General features: G+C 41.5%; 1 protein-coding gene across 2 annotated transcripts in view; it reads right to left on the bottom strand.

Moving 5' to 3' along the window:
* Positions 1 to 20,475, bottom strand: part of LOC111148033 (succinate-CoA ligase alpha subunit) — a 32,998-nt gene extending 12,523 nt beyond the window's left edge. The window contains exons 1-5 of one of the 2 annotated variants that reach the window (XM_022504391.1): positions 20,368 to 20,416; positions 11,820 to 11,904; positions 10,174 to 10,277; positions 4,531 to 4,647; positions 174 to 386 (exon numbers count right to left, since the gene is read on the bottom strand). In XM_022504391.1, the coding sequence (XP_022360099.1) occupies positions 174 to 386; positions 4,531 to 4,647; positions 10,174 to 10,277; positions 11,820 to 11,904 (519 nt within the window). In that variant the 5' untranslated portion in view covers positions 20,368 to 20,416. Of the gene's footprint in view, positions 1 to 173; positions 387 to 4,530; positions 4,648 to 10,173; positions 10,278 to 11,819; positions 11,905 to 20,367 lie in introns of both variants that reach the window. The other variant, XM_022504390.1, reaches the window with a different exon arrangement.
* Positions 20,476 to 21,182: the final 707 nt, after the last annotated feature.

The following is a 21,182-nucleotide window of genomic DNA, read 5'->3' on the forward strand; positions in this document are numbered from 1 at the left end:
CTGAAGGAAAGGAAATCAGTGTTTCAGAAAAATGAAGAAAAAAAAAAAAAACAAAAAAAACCACAACAACCAGTAACTAACAGGTCATACACACAAACACAGTTGGCCCGATTGAAAGCTAATTAGCCTTCTGAAATCCTAAGTCCAGGCCTATTTTGGTTTGTGACACTTACATTGATGATTCCAGGGCAGTTAGGCCCGATCAACCTCGTCTTTCCCTGGCGCAATAGTTTGTGCTTGACCCGCACCATGTCCTGCTGTGGGATACCTTCGGTAATGCACACGACCAAGGGTATTTCTGCTTCGACGGCTTCATTGATGGCAGCAGCAGCGAAAGGAGGAGGAACATATATGACAGAAGCTGTCGCTCCTGTCTTTTCTTTGGCCTGAAACATTAACCATGAAGCCCTTTATTATGTGTTAAGTTGTAAACACTGTAAAAATGCATTCAATACCATGATTTTAATAATGTCTGGGCATCAGGAAAGGACACCACCAGGAGACATTGGATGTCTTCATTCTTCCCATTAGCAAGTTCACTGCACTGTCAGAAAAGAGCAGAACCAAGCAGAGCCTCAGGGCCTCCTCTCTGCCCCCACCCTGTGGACTGCCAGTCTGAATTGAAAGGTTCTGTGACACCCCGTTCCCTCAGGCGATGGCATTTCAGGAAACCTGAAAGCAGGGCTGATGTGCGTTTGTGTCCTCTCATTCCTGTGGCCATTGTTTATTTTTGTTGCCCTACAAGACACCATATCACCTGTTCAGTACCGAAGACCCTATACCTCCCCAGGAGCAAAGGGATGAGTAAGCTGCCGAGCCTCAGAACTCAGCTCTCACACAACTCCTCAAAACATATCATACTTGATAATATTATCAAGAGACGTCAAAAATGATGTGGTTTTTATGCTCACAACTTTTACTCTAAATGCATGTTAATTAAAAATGAACTAAAGTACAAATGCATAAATGGCCACAGAATGAGAATGTGGGCCAAATAAGCATTAGTGTCTACCCCTCATCACCCCCCAACAAATGCAAAGCACTTAAGACCACCGGTTTGACCATGGTTCTCTCCGTGGTCTCCACATACCCTCCACATGTATCAATACAATGTCTCCTTCTCCCCAACTCTATGTGTGGTCTCATCTCCTCTAATGTAATGGAAGCTCCTTGAAGACAGATACTGTCAGTGATCTCTGACTCTCCAAGAGAGACAGTACCTGTTCTCTGAGAGACCCTGAAAGACGGCTCAAGACAGGTCTTGTTAAGGCCTCACCACAACCCTGTATGCTTAGTATCCCCATCTACAAATCAAGATGCTGTGGCCAAAAGACGGTAAATAACTTACACAAGATCACATAGCTAGGAAATGAGTGGCAGAGCCAAGATTCAGATCTAAGTATCTCTGATTCCAAAATGTCTGTTCTTTTCAGTGACAGCAGGCTGCCTCCCTATAAATGTTAAAATATAACTTAATCAAGATAGAAATCAAAACCTTTAAGAAGGCTGTGTCATGGAATTTTACAGTGGAAGAAATACTAAGCTATGGAGCATACAGGTACAACTAGAAGGGGCAGAAGTAAAAGTGACTTTCAGAAGCATCCCTGAACGACTCCCCATCCCCAGAGACCAAGGAGCTTTCTCTCTAACAGCTCTGTTAAAAAGGGGGATCTTGACACTGACAGAAGAACAGAGTCACATCATCAAGAAACGATGCCAGAGGTTAAAAATAGTATTTAGGGGCGCCTGGGTGGCTCAGTGGGTTAAAGCCTCTGCCTTCAGCTCAGGTCGTGATCTCAGGGTCCTGGGATCGAGTCCCGCGTCGGGCTCTCTGCTCAGCAGGGAGCCTGCTTCCTCCTCTCTCTGCCTTCCTCTCTGCCTACTTCTGATCTGTCTCTGTCAAAGAAATAAATAAAATCTTAAAAAAAAAAAAAAATAGTATTTAGGGGCGCCTGGGTGGCTCAGTGGGTTAAGCCGCTGCCTTTGGCTCAGGTCATGATCTCAGGGTCCTGGGATCGAGTCCCGCATTGGGCTCTCTGCTCAGCGGGGAGCCTGCTTCCCTCTCTCTCTCTCTGCCTGCCTCTCCGTCTACTTGTGATCTCTCTCTGTCAAATAAATAAATAAAAATCTTAAAAAAAAAATATTTAAACTCTATTCAACGTGGTAACAGAGAAGAGGGTACAAAAAAAAAATAAAATAAAACGTAGGTTGGAAGCAAAAGGAGTCAGATCATAGGCATGTAGGTATTTTTTTTGGAAAATATATCTTGCAGTCTTCCACCTCTTAAGGCTACAAATACTGCCAGAAGCTAACTACGACAACAGGGTCTGTGCTAACAAGCGATACTGGATTCAGAAAAGCTTTCTGAATCATTCAGAAAGCTTTTCGTAAGTGCTAAACAGGTGAGAAATATAGTATCTGTCAGAGAACTTACAAAATACTGCCAATGTCATATCCATTTGAGTCATGATGAATAATAAATGAGTTGCTCAGCAACAAAAACTTTCTTTAAAAGAAAGCAAAAAAGGCTCATGAAAAAGTCAAATCTACCTAGAGGAATTATGAAAACAGCTCTTTTCTGTATTTTGAGGTCATGAAGGCAGTCACAGGAAAACTTACGGGGTGTGGGGAAACACCCAAAAGTTAAAGCAAAAAGACTTTAAATGATTCTTTTACAGAACATACAATTTTAATTTTTTTTTACTCTTTAAAATACAGTACACTTAGAACATACATACACACATATAGTACACTCTATTTTCAAGTTTAAAGTAAAATGAAAATTCCACATTTGAATATTTGGGTTTTTTCCCACATTTTAGGATCAAGAATACAAATTAACTTCAATCCGAAGTTAGTATTCTAAAAAAGGTATTGAGTCTATAAATTTGTATTTAAAAAAAAAAGTGATACTTTAAAACATGCCTTAAAACGATGTTTAAGAAGAGGGGGCGGGATACCTCTTTTATCATCAATACATCAGTCCCAAGTACTAAGTTTATTTCCTAGATTCTTTTTTATTACATAGGCAAGACTTTGTACCACAGTTTCTTTTATAATATGATTATTTTTCTATATATTCATGCAAGTGTAGAAAGAGAATGAAGGAATACACACAGAGCTTACACAAGCTCTCTAGAAAGGCAAAATCTGAGACATGGAAAGCTCCATAAAATTTAACTTTACATATATTTATATCATCTAAGAATTTACAATAAGCACATTATTAATTTTGTAACACAATTAAATTTTGTTCAAAATACTTTAAAAAGTGGGGCGCCTGGGTGGCTCAGTGGGTTAAAACCTCTGCCTTCGGCTCAAGTCATGATCCCAGGGTCCTGGGATCAAGTCCCACATCGGGCTCTCTGCTCAGCAGGGAGCCTGCTTCCTCCTCTCTGTCTGCCTGCCTCTCTGCCTACTTGGATTTAAAAAAAAAAAAACAACTTTAAAAAGTACTAAGAGATCAGCAGTTTGGGGAAGAGACTAGGGCTCTGTGACTTGTCTGTCTGACTTCACAGCTCAGTTTTTTTCAGGCAGAATCACCATCCTACTTACACTGAGCCGTGATATCTGCCACTTCGCAGCTATGAACTATGGACAAGACCCTTAACCTCTCTGAGTTTACAGTACCCTTGTCTTTAAAATGGGGAGAGGGATAACACCTGCACCTCAGGGGGTCATGGGAAGGCCTCAATGAGCAATGTCTACGAAGCACCTGGCACAGGGCCTGGCACACAGTCTGTTCTCAGTCAGTGTTAGAGGCTGGATGCTGACATGTGCACTGCTAACATCCTGGAAATAAAAGAGTAAGGAAAGGAGAAGAAGCCAAATGGAAGCCAAGCTACAGCACTTCTCTTCACAGCGGAACTATGCCCAACAAAAGGACACAGGTGAGGGGAAGGCATCCTGAGTCTGCGTGACTAAAGTAAACCCAGAGGTTTTTACTGGGATTCAAATTTCTTTACGTTACTGGATTTTAAAATCGCAAGTGACTCTCCCAGAAGGGACACAATTAAAATCTCTATTCAAGGGGCGCCTGGGTGGCTCAGTGGGTTAAAGCCTCTGCCTTCGGCTCAGGTCATGATCCCAGGGTCCTGGGATCGAGCCCCACGTAGGGCTCTCTACTCAGCCAGGAGCCTGCTTCTTCCTCTCTCTTTCTCTGCCTGCCTCTCTGCCTTCTTGTGGTGTCTGTCAAATAAATAAGTAATCTTAAAAAAAAAAAAAAAAAATCTCTCTTCAAAGTATGCTTGCTCTGGGGCACCTGGGTGGCTCAGTTATTAAGCGGCTGCCTTCAGCTTAGGTCATGATCCTGGAGACCTGGGATGAGTACAGAATCAGGCTGCCTGCTCAGCAGGAAGCCTGCTTCTCCCCCTTCCACTTCCCCTGATTATGTTCCCTCTCTCCCAGCCTCTCTCTCTCTGTCACATAAATAAATAAAATCTTAAAAAGAAAAAAATTAACCACAACAACAAAGTATGCTTGCTCTTCTCCTGCTTTTCTTTGCTTAGCAAACTCAGTACCATTAATTACCTCCTTCACAGTATTAAAGACTGGTAAGCCCAGATGTGTCTGGCCTCCTTTCCCTGGAGTGGTTCCTCCGACCAACTGGGTGCCATAATCCAATGCCTGCTGGCTATGAAAGGTGCCCTATGGGGAAAAAACACAAGGCTCATGAGAAAAGACAGGCTGGGAAGCCAGAAGGCAATATTCAGCAACCTGGAAGAGAAAAACAAATAGGTTAACTATTTCACAGAATGTGATAGATGCATATATCCAGCATTCTCAACAACCTGCTAAACCCAGCTTTGAACCTTGAAACAACACAATCCTCTGCAAAGCCAAAATAGGAGTTTTTGGTTTTGTTTTTTTTTTTAAAGGAGGATCTTTTGGGGCACCTAGGTGGCTCAGTGGGTTAAGCCTCTGCCTTCGGCTCAGGTCATGATCTCAGTGTCCTAGGATCGAGCACCGCATCGGGCTCTCTGCTCAGGAGGGGGCCTGCCTCCCCTCTGCCTGCCTCTCTGCCTCCTTGTGATCTCTCTCTTACTCTGTTAAATAAATAAATAAAATCTTTAAAAAAATAAAAAATAAAAGAGGATCTTTTTCATTCCATCTTCAAATATGGCTGATGGTCAGAAACACCCATGTGTTTACTTAAAAATCCCTCCTTTTCACTGTTCCTCTGTCAAGTCTTGATATCCTCACATCCGCAGCTTAAAATCCATTGGCAGCCATTATAAATCCACAACAACCTTGGCTCTCTCTCACTTCAACTTCCACATCTGGCAAAACCACAATCTTGGTTAAATCCAGTCCCCTACATACTCTAAGTAAGACTGCGCATGTGCAGCCAAGCAGAAGCTGGACAGAAAACAGAACAGGATAACTGGTCTCACTTTAAATCAATGATCACTAACCTTAGGTGAGCTTTTAATGCTGCCCGGCCGATAGCCTGTAGTTTGCTATCCACCGCTCTCCCTCCTCAACCTCGGCTCTACAGACATTTGGTAACACGGATTGTTATGGGAGCTTGTCCTGCGCTATGTATGAGGTTTAGCAGCATCCCTGGCCCCTACTCGGTAGATCCCAGTACGATGCCTTCCTCTCCACCCCTACCAGCTGTTGTGACAACCCAAAATATCTCCACAAACTGAAAGATTATTTTTCACTAGGCTTCAAGGGCTCTACCTCCCCTGGTTTTCCTCTTCTCTTTTTCTCTCCTCAGACTTCTCTTTTTCATACAAATTTGTACCCTTGGTGATCTCATCCCCTATCAGGGCAGTAAACACCATTCATACGGCGACCCTTCACACACACACACACACACACACACACACACACACACACACGTACCCAGCCTGGACCTTTGCCTTGAGCTCTAAACCCACACTGTCGACTGACTATGTCACATCTCCACTTGGAGAACTAGCAGGCATCTCAAACTTGATGTGCCAAAAACCAAATTCCTAATCATTCCTCACCACACTCCACCCCATCTTGGTTAATGACAATTCCACTCTTAACAGATGTTCAGAACAAAAACACTGAAGCTATCCTTGATTCTCTATCTCACATCAGGCACACGATTGCACTACCTTCAAAATATAACTGACAATGTCTCAATCCCTTCTACTGCTACCATGCTGGTCTAAGTCATCATCAACTCTTGACAGAATACTGCCCCTGGCTCCCTTTCATCTATTCTCAACACAGCAGCCAGAGTAATGCTGTTAAGACATAAGCAAGATCGTATCATTCCTCTGATCATAACTGTCCAGGGACTTTCCACTTCTTTCACAGTAAAAGCCAAACTCCTTATACTGACTCCTAAGTCAATATTCAGCCTACATCCTCACATCAAAACTCCTTAACTGCTTGGCCTCATTTACTGTTCTCCCACTGCTCATTTCACTCCAGTCACCCTGGTCTTATGACTTCCACACACAACAGGCACAGTCTTGCCTCCAGGCCTTGCTATCTCTTTTGCCTTGAATGCACTTCCCTTCATATCCACTGCTTTACTCCCACATTTCCCTTAGATCTTGACTAAGGTCAGGGTTCCCCTGACCACCTAACATAAAATTCCCCCTTCCCCATCCTGATCACACCTCTGCACACAGTCACACATCTCTACCTCTGGTTTATTTTTTCCACAGCATTTATACTTTCTAATATACCACATAATTTTGTGGTATGCTCTGTTGGTTGATTTTGTTGGTATGTTTCTTTCCCTCCCACCACTAAAATGTAAATTACACGAAGGAAGTGATTCTGTCTACTTTGTACACTGAGAGGTGGTACCTAACCCAACACATGACATATAGTAGACATTCAATAAGCAATTGTTGAAACTGAATGGCTACGTGGTCATTCTATAGGGACCTCAAAATGCAAACCCAACTACTCAAGTTCTATTGAAGGCCTAATAGTTGGGGCTAAGAGGGACTTCAGAAATTTCCTGATTCAACTTCTCCGTTTTTCAAAACAGGAAACTTAGCCTCAAGCATGTTAACTAACTTGTCTAAAGTTAATGATGGAGTTTTGAAAAGAACCACAAGCCAATGCTCTCTCTTTAAGTGGTGCTATTCAAAGTGTAATCTGTAGACCCCTGCTGATCTGCAATGAGATAAACACAAAAAGAAAAAGAATAAAAAATTACAAAAAACAAGGGAAAGAATAAAAAATGAAAAAATAAGAAGAGAAAAATTAAATTAATTAAAACAAAATAAAAGAGAATGTTTGCAAACTTTTATAGCAATATGATATTGCTGCAACTTTTACTATATTTTGCAAAAAACACTGATCTGCATTAGATTGGAAATTAAAAGCAAACAGACAACTGAACTGGTCTTTCACTCCAGACAGTTTGAGAAGCACTGCCCTAGATCACTACTTTGTTAGATAAATTCAAATGGACCAAATTTTTAGTCCTAATATAATGGTAAACAAGGTAAACAAGGACATTTCCTGTTAGTAAGCTTATTTTCCTTTGTTTTCCTATCATCACCAGTTACCAACAAAGATACTTTCAGCAGCTCAAACCATCTTAAAGCCAATACAAGAAATTCCACCCACTGGAAGCCTGCATTATTGAAATCTACTCCAAAATACAAATATTCCTCATTCATATGGGGAACAATGTATACACTGAATAAAAGAACTAACAAGACAAAATGTAGATTTCTTATGAAGATAAACCCTAAATTTCAGACCTTACTGTTATCTCTATACTAATACAATCTTAACTCACAAATCTGAGACAAGTAAAACTCCCAATTAATTAAATTTAAAAACAGTGAATGAGAAACAATGTACTTGCAGGTAACTGAAAGACACTGAAACCAATCTTGGATTTCAGTATTTAGGCAAACCACCACTTAATTCAGGAAGCAGAAACAGTTCCAAATATTGCTTACACCATGGGCAGTGGCTCTTTTTTTTTTTTTTTTTTAAGATTTATTTATTTATTTGACGGAGCAAGAGAGATCACAAGTAGGCAGAGAGGCAGGCAGAGAGAGAGGGGGAAGCAGGCTCCCCGCTGAGCAGAGAGCCCAATGCAGGGCTCCATCCCAGGACCCTGAGATCATGACCTGAGCTGAAGGCAGAGGTTTAACCCACTGAGCCACCCAGGCGCCTCCGGGCAATGGCTCTTTTAAAAAAAGGTCAGAGGTTAAGATGTCACAGGATCATATAAAATTTAGCAAACAAACAAAACAACATATATAATAAACTTATGTGAGGAATTTGGATTAATCAAAACACTTGATTATATGCTAACACAATTAATATATAATAAAAAAGGGACTGAATATGATTTTAATTGGCAGAAGAATACAACGTACTTCAAATCTTAAATGAGCATCAATTTTCTTTAGAATATACAGATGTGGAAGTGATACTCATAAAATACATGGCTATCAAAATAATGAAACCAATTTTACCTATGAACAAAATTTCAAAGTTTTGGGTGTTCCTTTTTTTGTTGGTGTGGATTTTTTTTTTTTTTAAGATAGTAGAGGAACAGAAGAAGAAAAAGGTCCAGTTATTTCAGAAAAATAACACATATTATGTCCAATTACTTCAGAAAGAAGTCAAAAAGTGCAAGGACATTTTATATGAAACAACCTTCCAACCAAATTCATTAAAAACAAAAAACAAAAAACAAAAAAAAAAACCCTTGTAGAATTTTAAAGCAATTTAAAAACAAAAGTTACAGAAGTTTGGGTATTTAGGTATTATCCTATAGATCAAAGTTTGGAAAACTATGGCCTAAAGGTCTAGCCTGCCACTGGTTTTAGAAACCGTTTTACTGGTACACAATCACCATTCACTGACATACTGTCTATGGCTGCTTTTGCTGCTACAGTGCTTTTGGGTCGTTGATACAGCATGGCCTACCATGCCTAACATTTTCATCTGGTCCTTTTCCAGAATAAACTTGCAGACTCCTGCTCTGCAAGGAGCAGAGAATGGATATACCCAAATACCACAGAATGGACATGAAAATTCTTTTTTTTTTTTTTAAAGAGTGTATTTATTTATTTGACAGATCACAAGTAGGCAGAGAGGCAGGCAGAGAGAGAGGGAAGCAGGCTCCCTGCTGAGCAGAGAGCCCGATGCGGGCCGATCCCAGGACCCTGAGACCATGACCTGAACCGAAGGCAGAGGCTTAACCCACTGAGCCACCCAGGCGCCCTGAAAATTCTTTTAATTACAGAAAAATCATTAACTTTGAAGTCACACAAAAAAATCATGAACTGTTTTTATTTTGCCATGTCTTCTTTTAATAATGAAAGGGATACTCTGGGTTATGGCTCATAGCTATCTTCTAATTGATTTGGTAGTATTCCTTTGTTTTAAAAAAAAAATCCACATCTACTTTGGTGGAACTACAAATCTGTACAAATGTTTTAAAGGGTAACTTAGTGATAGCTATTAAAGTTCTAAATACACAGAACCTTGAGATTCAATTTTTCTTTTATGAATCTATTTTATAGATTATATATAAATGTAGCATATACATTATGGAGTGAAATGATAGGAAAGAGGGAAAGAACACTCTTATGTTGCATTTTATTGTGGAATCACATTGCAAATATATTTAGAACTTAGCAAATTCTATGATGTAAGCAGGGATAGGGAGAGACAATGAATATAAATGAATGAGAACAAATTAAAATACTTCAGGCAATTTTGCTTGCTAGTCCCCTCAAAGACCATTTGGCTAGAGAAGGTATAAGATGAGACAAGTCAGCGTGCTGCTGCTTCTGTCTGTCTCTGTTCCCATGCGCCTGTCTGGGCTGGAGCATTTCCCCATACCATCCTGTGTTTAACAGGACACAAGCCATTTACTTTACCTAGTTTTTAATTAAACAAATGGTAATGAACTCCAGAGCTGGAGGAAAACCAGTGGTGTTAAACTTGCTGAAAGAGAGTATCTGAGTTTCCAACATAATGTGCTTGTAGGAAGGGATTTTCAAGATAAGTTTAAACACAATTTTCATCTTACAGGCTGACTATCACACCAAACCCCCTCCTAAGATATAACTCCATCGCTGTACTGTATACTTTTCTGCAACAATCATATAACTTTTGTGATTCTTAAAAAAAAACAGAAAATAGTTTAATGTTTCTGTATCTGTAATATGCATCTTTATAAAACATCTTGACACATACCTGCTTACCAGTGAAACCCTGGCAAATAACTTTCGTATTTTTATCAATATAGAGATGTTTCCGGGAAGCTACATAGGAACAATGCCGAACTCCATTCTGTTGCACTGAAAAGTAAAGAAAATATGACACATTATAATTTCTTCAAACAAATTTTGGACCATGAACTGAACTTAGTGACAAAAAAAAACCCTCTGATACAGAGGCTACCTTGTGGTCATGGCAACTTCAGATTAGACACGAAGACTACAGAAAGAGAGAAACAAACAAACAAACAAAAAACACCTTTCTATGTTCCAGAACACCCTCTTTACCAAGAACAATTCTGCAGCTTGTTCTAAATGTATAAAGAAAAGCTTAAGTTTATAACTGTCATTCCTCAGAAGGAAAATTGGGGCTCAAAGACAAATGACTCAAATTTAATCCAGGGATGGCAAACTAGGTATCACTTGTAGTAACTATGTTTGCTAAATAGCCACACCCTTTGCCCATTTTACGCAACCTTTTTTTTTTTTTTAAGTTTATTTATCTTCTTAGTAATCTCTACACCCAATGTGGGTGTACTCGCTACCCCAAGATCAAGAGCTACATGCTCTTCTAACTAAGCCCACCAGGCACCCTTTACCCAACCTGTTTAAGCTCAACATCTGTATATAATACGTAAGCTAAGAGGTACACTTTGTTGGGAGAACTTGTAGGAACTATTCTGCAACTCATTCCCCAAAACAATATTAAATGTTAACATTAAGTATTAAGATTAAACCTTAAGTCAAAGATAAAGCTTGTCTAATATATAATCCAAAGTTACTTAATTTGATATCTTCTGATGTAAGACACCAGACCTTACATAAAGATGAGATAGGGAAAATAAAATAAATAGATGAGGGGAAAAACATGTAATAAACATCTAACCTATCTTCAGCAACTTACCTCAACAAAAACTGAGAAATCTATGTATGTATTCATACCAGCTCACAGTATTTCAACAGTCAGTAGAAAGTAGGGCATAGATGAATTAAAATTGTGGGCTACTTTCTGACTACTTTTAAACCTTCATTTCAGCTCCAACTTGCTGTCTGTGTGGCCCATCCCCGACCCTTTCAAAGTGTCAGGCCTTCCTCCTACCACTGAGGTAGCTCCAGAAAAGAACGTCTCATCACGTATTTGTCCGGGGTCCATTCAAGCTTTCTATCTTGAATCGCTGCCTCATGCCCTCCTAAATCCTCAGAACTTAGGTTCAATAATTGATTGTATCTGGCCCTCCAGGCATCTCTTGAGTTGTCTTCAACTCCCATGTTAATGTCAGCTTCTAACTCTGAATTTTGGAATGTCCTGTACCTCTAGGAAAGAGACAGGCCATGATTTTGCCCTTACCAAGGGGAAGAGGAGTGTTCTGTGTGCATACGGATCTGCTAGGTAACAGACAACTGCCTTCTCAGACTAGATTATGCTGAACAGGGAGCCATGAGAGGGCACTGATGGTCAAGTCCTGCCACAGTAGGCACAGCTAAGCATCTGAACCCTGGCACAGCAGACACTACAAAGGGAATTTATGGTGTCAGGGCCCACCCCAGCCAGTGCTGTCACTTAAGGCTCATTCTTGCCTTTGGCTCCCACTTCTCCCAGCTAGAGACCCACAATCACTATACCTGTGGAAGTATTTCTGCCGCTATTCCTGGCAGAATCTGTTCCACCAGTCCTTCCTATTCCTGGAATCTTCAACACATGGTCCATCTATCAGAAGTTTTTGGACAGGATAGCAGATTTGATTATAAGATCCAATTTTAAGATATCTGGAGCCCACACTTGCTAAAAGGAAACCCTTGCTTTTTGAAGGTAAAGTTGGGCCTCCACAAGTATTCTTATACTCAGTCTTAAGAAAGGATCAATCAGTTCACCTCTCCTTCCACAGAGGCAGGGGTGGCCTGGTCACCCTAAGAAAAAGCAGGTCTGCCCACATCCACAAAGCATGACTCAATAGCAGAACTAAGATCACTCTCTTCTCCTACCCCTACTCCAGACCTACTGGATCAACCCCGTGGAGCTCAGGGCTTCACAACCCAAGATGTCTAGTGCCCATAAAAACTGCATCAGGAAGTGTGATGACTAGCAATTCACCTTCCAGTTTCCTAGCCCTTTGGTACCGCTCAGACTGTGCAGTGTCCCTGACATTCTAAACCTTTGGGAAGCCGACTAGGGAGACTTGCCGTGTGCATGTGTGTGCGCATGTGCATGTGATCTCCCATCTAATACCCTCTCATTACTTTGGGCCAAACCCAAAATCTATATTCAAACATAAGAAATTCCTGATCATATTTGGGCCTGACAAGAGATCTATATGTGGCCAGACCAGGTATCACTGGTACTGAAATGAGAGGTTGCTAGAATAGTCAAGCACATATTCCAGTTTCTGGAGTTGTCATCAGTCATTTATTCAATCAGCCATCGGGGAACACCTATGCCAAACCACAAAGCCAAGTATCAAGGATAAAGTGCTGAATAAGAGAGTCTCAGCCCTCAAGGAACTCACAATCTACCTGAACTGATATAAAACAGGCCATAAGCGCACAGTATGAAAAGTACTGTGGTAAGAATAAGCCTTGGACATTTGGGGCATATATACTCTGGGACACCTGGGTGGCTCAGTCAGTGTAGCATCTGCCTTCAGCTCAGGTCATGATCTCAGGGTCCTGGAATCAAGCCCCTCATCGGGCTCCCTGCCCAGTGGAGTGTTTGCTTCTCCATCCCCCTCTTTCTTTGTCCCTCCCCCACTCCTGTGCATTCTCTCTCTCTTCTAATAAATAAATAAAATCTTTAAGAAAAAAATGTCCTCTGAAACCCAAAGGAAAACCTGAGGCGCCCCCAGCAAGCCATGATGGTCCTCTATAATCACAAATGCTCTTTTAATCCCAGAAACTTGCCCCACACATGATGAACGTGCCTTAGCCCTGAATCTTTTTTTTTTTTAAATGGCACTTTGTGGGTTTTGTTTTGTTCTTTTTTTTTTTTAAGAATTTATTTATTTATTTGACAGAGAGAGATCATAAGTAAGCAGAGAGGCAGACAGAGAGAGAGAGGAGGAAGCAGGCTCCCCACTGAGCAGAGAGCCTGATGCAGGACTCGATTCCAGGACCCTGAGATCATGACCTGAGCCGAAGGCAGAGGCTTAACCCACTGAGCCACCCAGGCGCCCCAGCCCTGAATCTTAAACCAAGCGCACTCTCCCAGCTACCACGACTGTGAGGAAGGAAGACCTAACCCCCAAAGACTGGCTGTAGTACACTGTAATTCTCCTCACCTTAATTTCTGCGCCTCTACAGCTCTGAGATAGAAATAATGCAAAATATGCTCACATTCCAAGTCGAAGCCACCAAATTCTAAGTTACTTGCATCATTCTCCTCATTCTTCCCTACTTTATAATATCCAAGATCCAGAATCACAGGTTGCAGGCTCCCCATGAAAGCAACCTGTCCTCAACCCCACCCCTGCACCTCTTCACCTTCCCTCCCACAATCCCCCCCACCCCGTTCTCTTTTTTTTTTTTTAAGATTTTATTTATTTATTTGACAAACAGAGATCAGAAGTAGGCAGAGGAAGGCAGAGAGAGGGGCGGGGGAGGGAGGCAGGCTCCCTGCTGAGCAGAAAGCCTGATGCAGGGCTCGGGCCCTGAACGCTGAACCCTGCTAGCGAAGGCAAAGGCTTTAACCCACTGAGCCACCCAGGTGCCCCGCCCAGCTTTCTTTCAAGTGGGCTGGTAGAGCACAAGCTCCTAGCTGCTGTAAACATTAAATCTGTCAGACCAGCTCTTTGCATTTTCTTTCCCCACTTGATTTCCTCCCCACCCAAACCAAATGCCCTAAGTAATGAAAAATAGCCTCTTCCACTTCTACTGAAGAATGCAAACTGATTTACAGTGCAAATCTTCAATCGTCTGTCTACCGCTAAAAGATGCTCAAACTACCAAGTATCTACAATAAATTATTCCATAAAGTTAAAATCAAGAACATAGGGCATACAATAGTGGTCAAACCATCTTGCAATTATCTCTCATATTTCAATGACAGAGTCAATGTACTCAACATCTCCCTGAGATCTCACATCTCCCTGAGATCTCACTGGCGTTAATTCATATAAGTTCACATTTAAATAAAACACTGAAAAAAAAAAAAAAACTGAACAGTGAGGAATCCTTAAATCTTCACATGACATTCCTGACTTGTGAATATAATGAGGGGTGTTTAAGGGATCTGAGATTAAGAAGAATGGAACCTGCAAACACTTCCATGTGGTATACAGCACTTATGCCACACACCGTAAGTGGGGGGATGCACACATTTTGTTACTCCCTTTACTGCATAACTTCTAAGAAAATTATTTAAGGTTAAATTTAGTTCACGATTATTTCAAGTATCATCTATATACTCTAGAACTTCTAACTGTAAATGGCATGACTATAAGGCCCATGTCTTGAACACCATGGTGTCTCCCATATGGTACAGTGACTTACAGAGTTAGAGTACAAGAAATGATTCACTGAATCTCAGGACAGTCTATAAAAAACACACTTATAAGAGCAGAATGTCATAAGTTCCATCTCTTTTTTCCCCACTTAGGAGAAAAACCTACATCCATTTTTGGATCATAGGCTTCCCTGAAATTATTGTGAAGATTGTATAGAAGTCCAGCCCTAAATGCTATTAGCAGTCCTCAAAGCTCTTAGCTTAATCCAGTACAAACTCCATACTAACATTTTTTTAAAAAAACAAATAAAATCCAGAAGCACTTATGTAACACAACTGGACTATTTCACAATAGGAGAGTTAAGGCAGTAACAGACCAGGAAGAGTCTTTTCATAATATATAACAGACAAGGAAATAACTTGGGCAACAGGAAGCACCACCAAGGTAGAGCCCAAAGCCTTACAGAAAAACAGAATAAAGGTCATGAACAAGAAACAAAACTAAACACAGACAAATGATAAATCAACAGGCAATGAGATCTCTAACTTAACTATTGTTAAGAAAATGAGCATTTTAAATTAAATATTAGGGCAGCAGGAAGGCCTGAGGCTGGACACCAGGAAGAATTTCCCAGTGATGAAGGCTGTAGCTGCCACACCTTGGGTCACCTCCAGGGAATGTGGTGGTGTCACCTTCTCTTCAAGTTCTTACAAATCAAGGCCTAACCCTGGGACTGTATCCGGGAGCATCTGAGAACTGCTCTGAAGAATCAGACAGGCCTGGGCCTGAGTTTTTACTCTGCTCCTCACCAACCACTGACCTGAGACAGATCTTTTGATCTCCCTTAACCTCAGTTTTCCCATCTATAAATGGAGTAGCTGCCCATAACAGCACCACTATTCTGTGATTGGTATGAGATGATGATTGGGTAAACTGGGTAGCAAAGTAGCTGGTATGCTCCCAATATTGGATGCACATTCTACATGAACACAAAGGTAAACCGTTTCCTAAAAAGAGAGAACATATGATTCATATTTTAAAATAAGTCCAACGCTGGGGCACCTGGGTGGTTCAGTCAGTTAAGCATCCAACTCTTGATTTCCATTCAATCAAATCTCAGGGTTGTGAGATGGAGTCCCATGTCCGGCTCTGCGCTGAGCATGGAGCCTGCTTAAAATTCCTTCTCCTTTTCCCTTTGCTCCTCCCCTCCTTCTCTCTCTCACCCTCTCCCTCTAAAAAAAAAAAAAAAAATCCAATGATTTATTCTATATATCTCCTCATGCATATCCTATGTTTATCAATAACTATATTAATCCATGTCTACATGTAGTGTGTACAGACATACTTGTAAATTTTTACCATAACAAACATTTTTAAAGGAGCAGCTTCACTGTAAAAAAAAAATGGGGATAGTAATACTATGTACCTCATAGGCAATAGGAGAATTAAATGAGTTTATAATATAAAAAGCACATAGAACAATGCCTAGGGTACGGGGAGTGCTATTTCATTATTAGCTCTCTATTATCATTATGATTACCAATGCAGAATGAAAAGACCATACTGCTTCGAGGTGTTCTTTGTGCCAAGCTATCTGCCCGGTACTAGGAATTCAGGAGCAAATGAGATGGACTCAGGTCCTACCCACATGAAGCATCCTACCCTGTAAGACAGTTAAACAGTAAACAAAGAAACACAAAACTACAGAAGTTGCAAACTGTAACAAAGGCTATGAGAGAAACAGGCTGAGTAATGTGAGAGACATGTGCCTTCAAGAAGGGTGATAAATCTGTATCCGTTAGCCACATGCTGAGTCCTCTTCCCCAAAGAGAGCAACCACAGCATTTAGAAGATGGCTGTGGGATGCATGACGGGAGGTCGGGCCAGAGAGCACATGCGCAGATGTGACTCAAACCATAGCCTTGTATGATCAGGACCATGCTCCCAACCAATAATCTGAATCTCTGTTCATGAAAATACTCCTCTTCCAAAGTCACCTCGCAAACTGTGTCCTTGTGTCCCTGCACGCATGCATCAATAAATGGTTATTCATTAATTACATATATTATATATACATAATATATATAGGCCATCGCGGTTCTTACCTATAGAACCTTATAGCAGAGTAACTCAGCAGCCACTTACTCCCAAACCCCAGACAATTCACTGTTCAAATGCAAAATTATATATTCATTTAATATTTACTTACAAATTAAGCTAAGTTGGCCAAAAGTGCCATATTTCATCAAATCTAAAATACCACTTAAGTAATAATAAATACTAGCAAGAAAGAAAAAATGCTGCCAATTTACTGTAGAAACCATCAATTATAAGAAATATCCAATTTTAGGGGCGCCTGGGTGGCTCAGTGGGTTAAAGCCTCTGCCTTCGGCTCAGGTCATGATCCCAGGGTCCTGGGATCAAGCCCCACGTCGGGCTCTCTGCTTAGCAAGGAGCCTGCTTCCTCCTCTCTCTCTCTGTCTGCCTCTCTGCCTACTTATAATCTCTGTCTGTCAAATAAATAAACAAATAAATCTTAAAAAAAAAAAAAAAAAGAAATATCCAATTTTAAAAATGTTACAAAGAAAAAAAAATGGGTCAATAGCAACATTCCTGTCCTCTGGTAAAATGAAATTGTTCTCCTATGCTTACAAAAATTATTTTGAACACCCCCAATTATGTTTCTACAGAAGAATGAGTTTGAGGTGAGAAAGTCAAATTGCTTTCTCATGGTTCCACTGGAACATTCAGATCAAGACTATTTTGTATTTCTGAAACAGAGATTTGGCCCTTAGATGCAACAGCAACAGACAGTAGTACCAGAAACATCACCGTTGAGCCCTTTTGCCCAACTACACTTCTAAATGCCTGATTTCAAAAGTGGCCTACACAGCTTGACAAACACACGGAAAAGGCAGGTGGTAACTTTGAGCAGGGTAGTCACCTCAACAAAACAAGGTGGCCAAAAAGGAAAAAAAGAACTAAAAAGAAAAAGAAAGACCAGAACTTCAGAAAAAGAGACTCACAGTATCACACAACACATACTAGTAGAAAGGACACTGCAGAGTCAGAAGACCAGAGCTCTAATACCCATTCTGATATTGGCCAGGAAACTTTCTGGGTTTATTTCCTCATTTGCCAAACAGATATGAGACCTGCAGATGAGACCAGCTGGATTGTAAGGTTCACTTTCTGACATTAAAACACCATAACTTGGGGCGCCTGGGTGGCTCAGTTGGTTCAGCAACTGCCTTCAGCTCAGGTCATGATCCCGGACTTCCAGGATCGAGTCCCGCATCGGGCTCCCAGCTCCTTGGGGAGTCTGCTTCTCCCTCTGACCTTCTCCTCTCTCATGCTCTCTCTCACTCATTCTCCCTCAAATAAATAAATAAAATCTATAAAAAAAAAAAAAAACAACAAAACATAACTTGGAGGCTCAAAAATACTGGCTCTTATTTCCCACTTACAAGACCTAATTTATAGGAATTCCTGGCTTATGTTTATTATTAATTTTTTTTTTTTTAGGTTTTAGTTTTTTATCCTCTGTCCCCAGCTTGTTTGAAATGAGCTTGCCTAGCTTTATATTTCTTGAAAAGCTTTACTATCTCAACTTTAAGTGTGCTTATAAAATCCTTAAACTTTCTCATGGAAGAAATCTTCCTTATTTTTCATTTTATTTTCTCTCCCTACTTCAACTGGACTCTCCCTTTTTTCATAACCTATAAAACTGGTTTGGTTTGGTTTGGTTTTCAGAAACTATAAAACTGGTTTCGTAAACTATAAAACCAAGCCAAATTTTGGCTCCAAAATTTCTAAACATTCCAACAGGGCTCTATAAGACATCTACAGATGTTTGAGCTTTGTTCTTGTTTTTCGTTTTCCCTAACTCAAATCAATATTGCAACACTTGTGACCTTTAGCACAAATGTACCATCAACTGAAACTTAAGAAAACAGAGGAAACAAAATTTGCTAGCCATCTTCAGGTCTATTACTAATCTTAGAGCCTAAATAATTTGTGACCACCCTTTAAAAAAGTTTATAAGGTGATATTGTTGTGGCTGTTTTTCTAGTGGGAGTGGAAATGGGCTTAAACATGTGGCATGAGAAACAGAAGATTTCCAGGATTTAGGTTTTTCTGCATTAAACACTATAGTCTTGCATAAATACAGGAGATAACTTGGTTCAGATCTCAGACCTCTCCAACCCTTAATAACAGATTAATCACATGACTAGGATACACTCCAGCAACAGAAAGCTAAACTAGATGATCCTTTAAGGTCTCGTGGTCCTGACAGTCTAGGAAAAAAGAACTTCCAGCTCTGTGAGAAAAGGACCGCTAAGGGCAGATTAAAGATCCTGATTCTTTAGACACTTTGCTAGACTCTCCTCCTACTAAGACAGCAGATCTATCTGAGGCTAGGATTCTTCAGAAAATCTGATAAGCAGGACCCCAGGCGAGAATGACCTGGCTGTAACTAATCCCTTTTCCCCTTCTGCCTAGGACACCTTCAACAGTCCTTTAATTATACAATTAAGAATCTTGAGAAAACTTTCCCAAATAAACCCAATTTTTCCTACTTGCCAACGTTATCTAGCCAGAGGTCTGTCCTCATGTTGTTGAGTTAAGTAAGTGCAACTACTGAGTGCATACTTATCCTGGCACACTTTTGGAATGTGATCTTCTCAAGAAATGAATTAAATCTGTCCAATATTCAGTACAAACAGAATTAGGACTAAAGTGTAAGAAAGGAAGAAAGAAAACTAACTTTAGTTGAGTGTGTATTACATTCCATGTGCCTTATGTAAATTGTTTCAACTATTCTGTACAGTGAACCCAGATTATCCTGTACTGCACCCTTTCTAAGATGTGCATTTTTTCACTTTTTAACATCTCTTAAATCTGGAAGCATCTGACAACTAATGGCTGGTCACGATTAAGAAAAGTCCCAGGGTTATTACACAGACTGTAAGGGGTTAGCCAGACTTCAAATGTGATTTGGTTTGATTCCAAAGTCTCTTTCTATACAGCTTACCTAACACAGAGACTTTGAACATAGCAAGAATTTTTAACAGTCAGCGTTATTCAAAAATTAGCAACTTTGGATATTAAGTTTTCAGGGAGTGAGGGGTTCACACCGCCTGGTGGAGACACTGCAAACAGTTGGTTAAAGTCCCAGCCAACCCTAAACTTCTAGGAGTATTCTGGGCTATGCTCACTCTGGGGTGCAGAACCCACCTTTCTGCTTAGTCTACAATTTGCAGGGAAAAACAAAAACAGAAACTAAGGGACAGCCTCAACCTCTTCTCCCAATGTGCTACTAAGACATTCCTCCTCCTACCCCTCAATCCAGACACTCACTCTCCCAGCTGAGTTAATCCTGGACCACCTCACCTCTCACTCCCAAACAGGGACAGTCTAGACGCCGCCCCCATCCGGCCGTTCATCATCGCGGGGGACAAAGCATGCCCCCAAGTCTACAGGGCGCCCACACCCGAATCTTGGCTCGGCCACGCCACTTAACCCAGCTGCCCAGGTCATGTTCCACCCTACAAATCCAGCAAAGCCACTTCCACCCCAGGTGGTCCCCGGCTTGGGGCCGCACTCTCGCGCCTCCCAGGCCCCCACCGAGGTTCGGCCCCAGAGGGCCCAGCCGCGGCCTGGACCAGGATGTTGGGCCCGGCGAGGCCAGGAACTCGCGGAGGCCTGGAAGAGAGAGTCTCGGCTGGACTCACGGAGGAAGGAGCGCGACAGAAGGCGGGCGGCAGCCATGCCGCTGCTGCCAGAAGCCATGGTCGCGGTGACAGCGACAGCAGCAGGAGCTGCGGTCATCCACCAATGACACTCCCAAGCCCCCGAGGACCTGGCAGGGGCCGAGGCTCCAAGAGGAAGTGGGTGGCCATAGCAGTCGCCTGAATGAATTTCCCGCCACAGAGACCTCTTCGCCGAACATTAGAGATCGCACGTGGAGGGGGGGGAAAGGTATCTGAACGACGAAGTGGACGATAACTCGGCCGTTCCCCGGAAATGTGGCTATGATCTAACATTAATTACAACGGCAGCTTAGGGAAAACCCCACGCGAGGCCCGTCAGCGCTTAAGCATTATGGGAAATGTAGGTTGGTGGCTTCCACCTGGTTGTAGTTTAAGTGGAGGCTTGCGGGAGGCGGAGCGAGCCGCAAGCGGGTACTCATGCCGCGGGGATGGGGTGGCAAGAGGAATTAGGAAGTCGCGGCGAGATGGGAAGAGCAGTGCAGAACTCTCCGTGTTTCTAAACCAATCTGCTCTTCCATTTAGCTCGGCTGGCATGTGGAGAGGCTAATACTGCTTACCGGCCCCCGCTGTGAGGACCTGGAAGAACTATACCGACGGTAACAGTACGTTCATGCTATTATCCCGGCGAAGGTAAGAAGTGATGAGAAAGACCAAAAGCAACCTTACTGACACTTAACTTCTTGGAATACGGATCTTTTGGTTAAACAAGCTATGATACAGCTTTTAAGTAGCACTAAATGAATGAGTGACTTTTTCCTGGGATTTTGGAGGACTGA

This window comes from Enhydra lutris, unplaced genomic scaffold (assembly GCF_002288905.1).
Source record: "Enhydra lutris kenyoni isolate GAN:26980312 unplaced genomic scaffold, ASM228890v2 scaffoldscaffold18, whole genome shotgun sequence".
Classification (NCBI taxonomy): domain Eukaryota; kingdom Metazoa; phylum Chordata; class Mammalia; order Carnivora; family Mustelidae; genus Enhydra; species Enhydra lutris.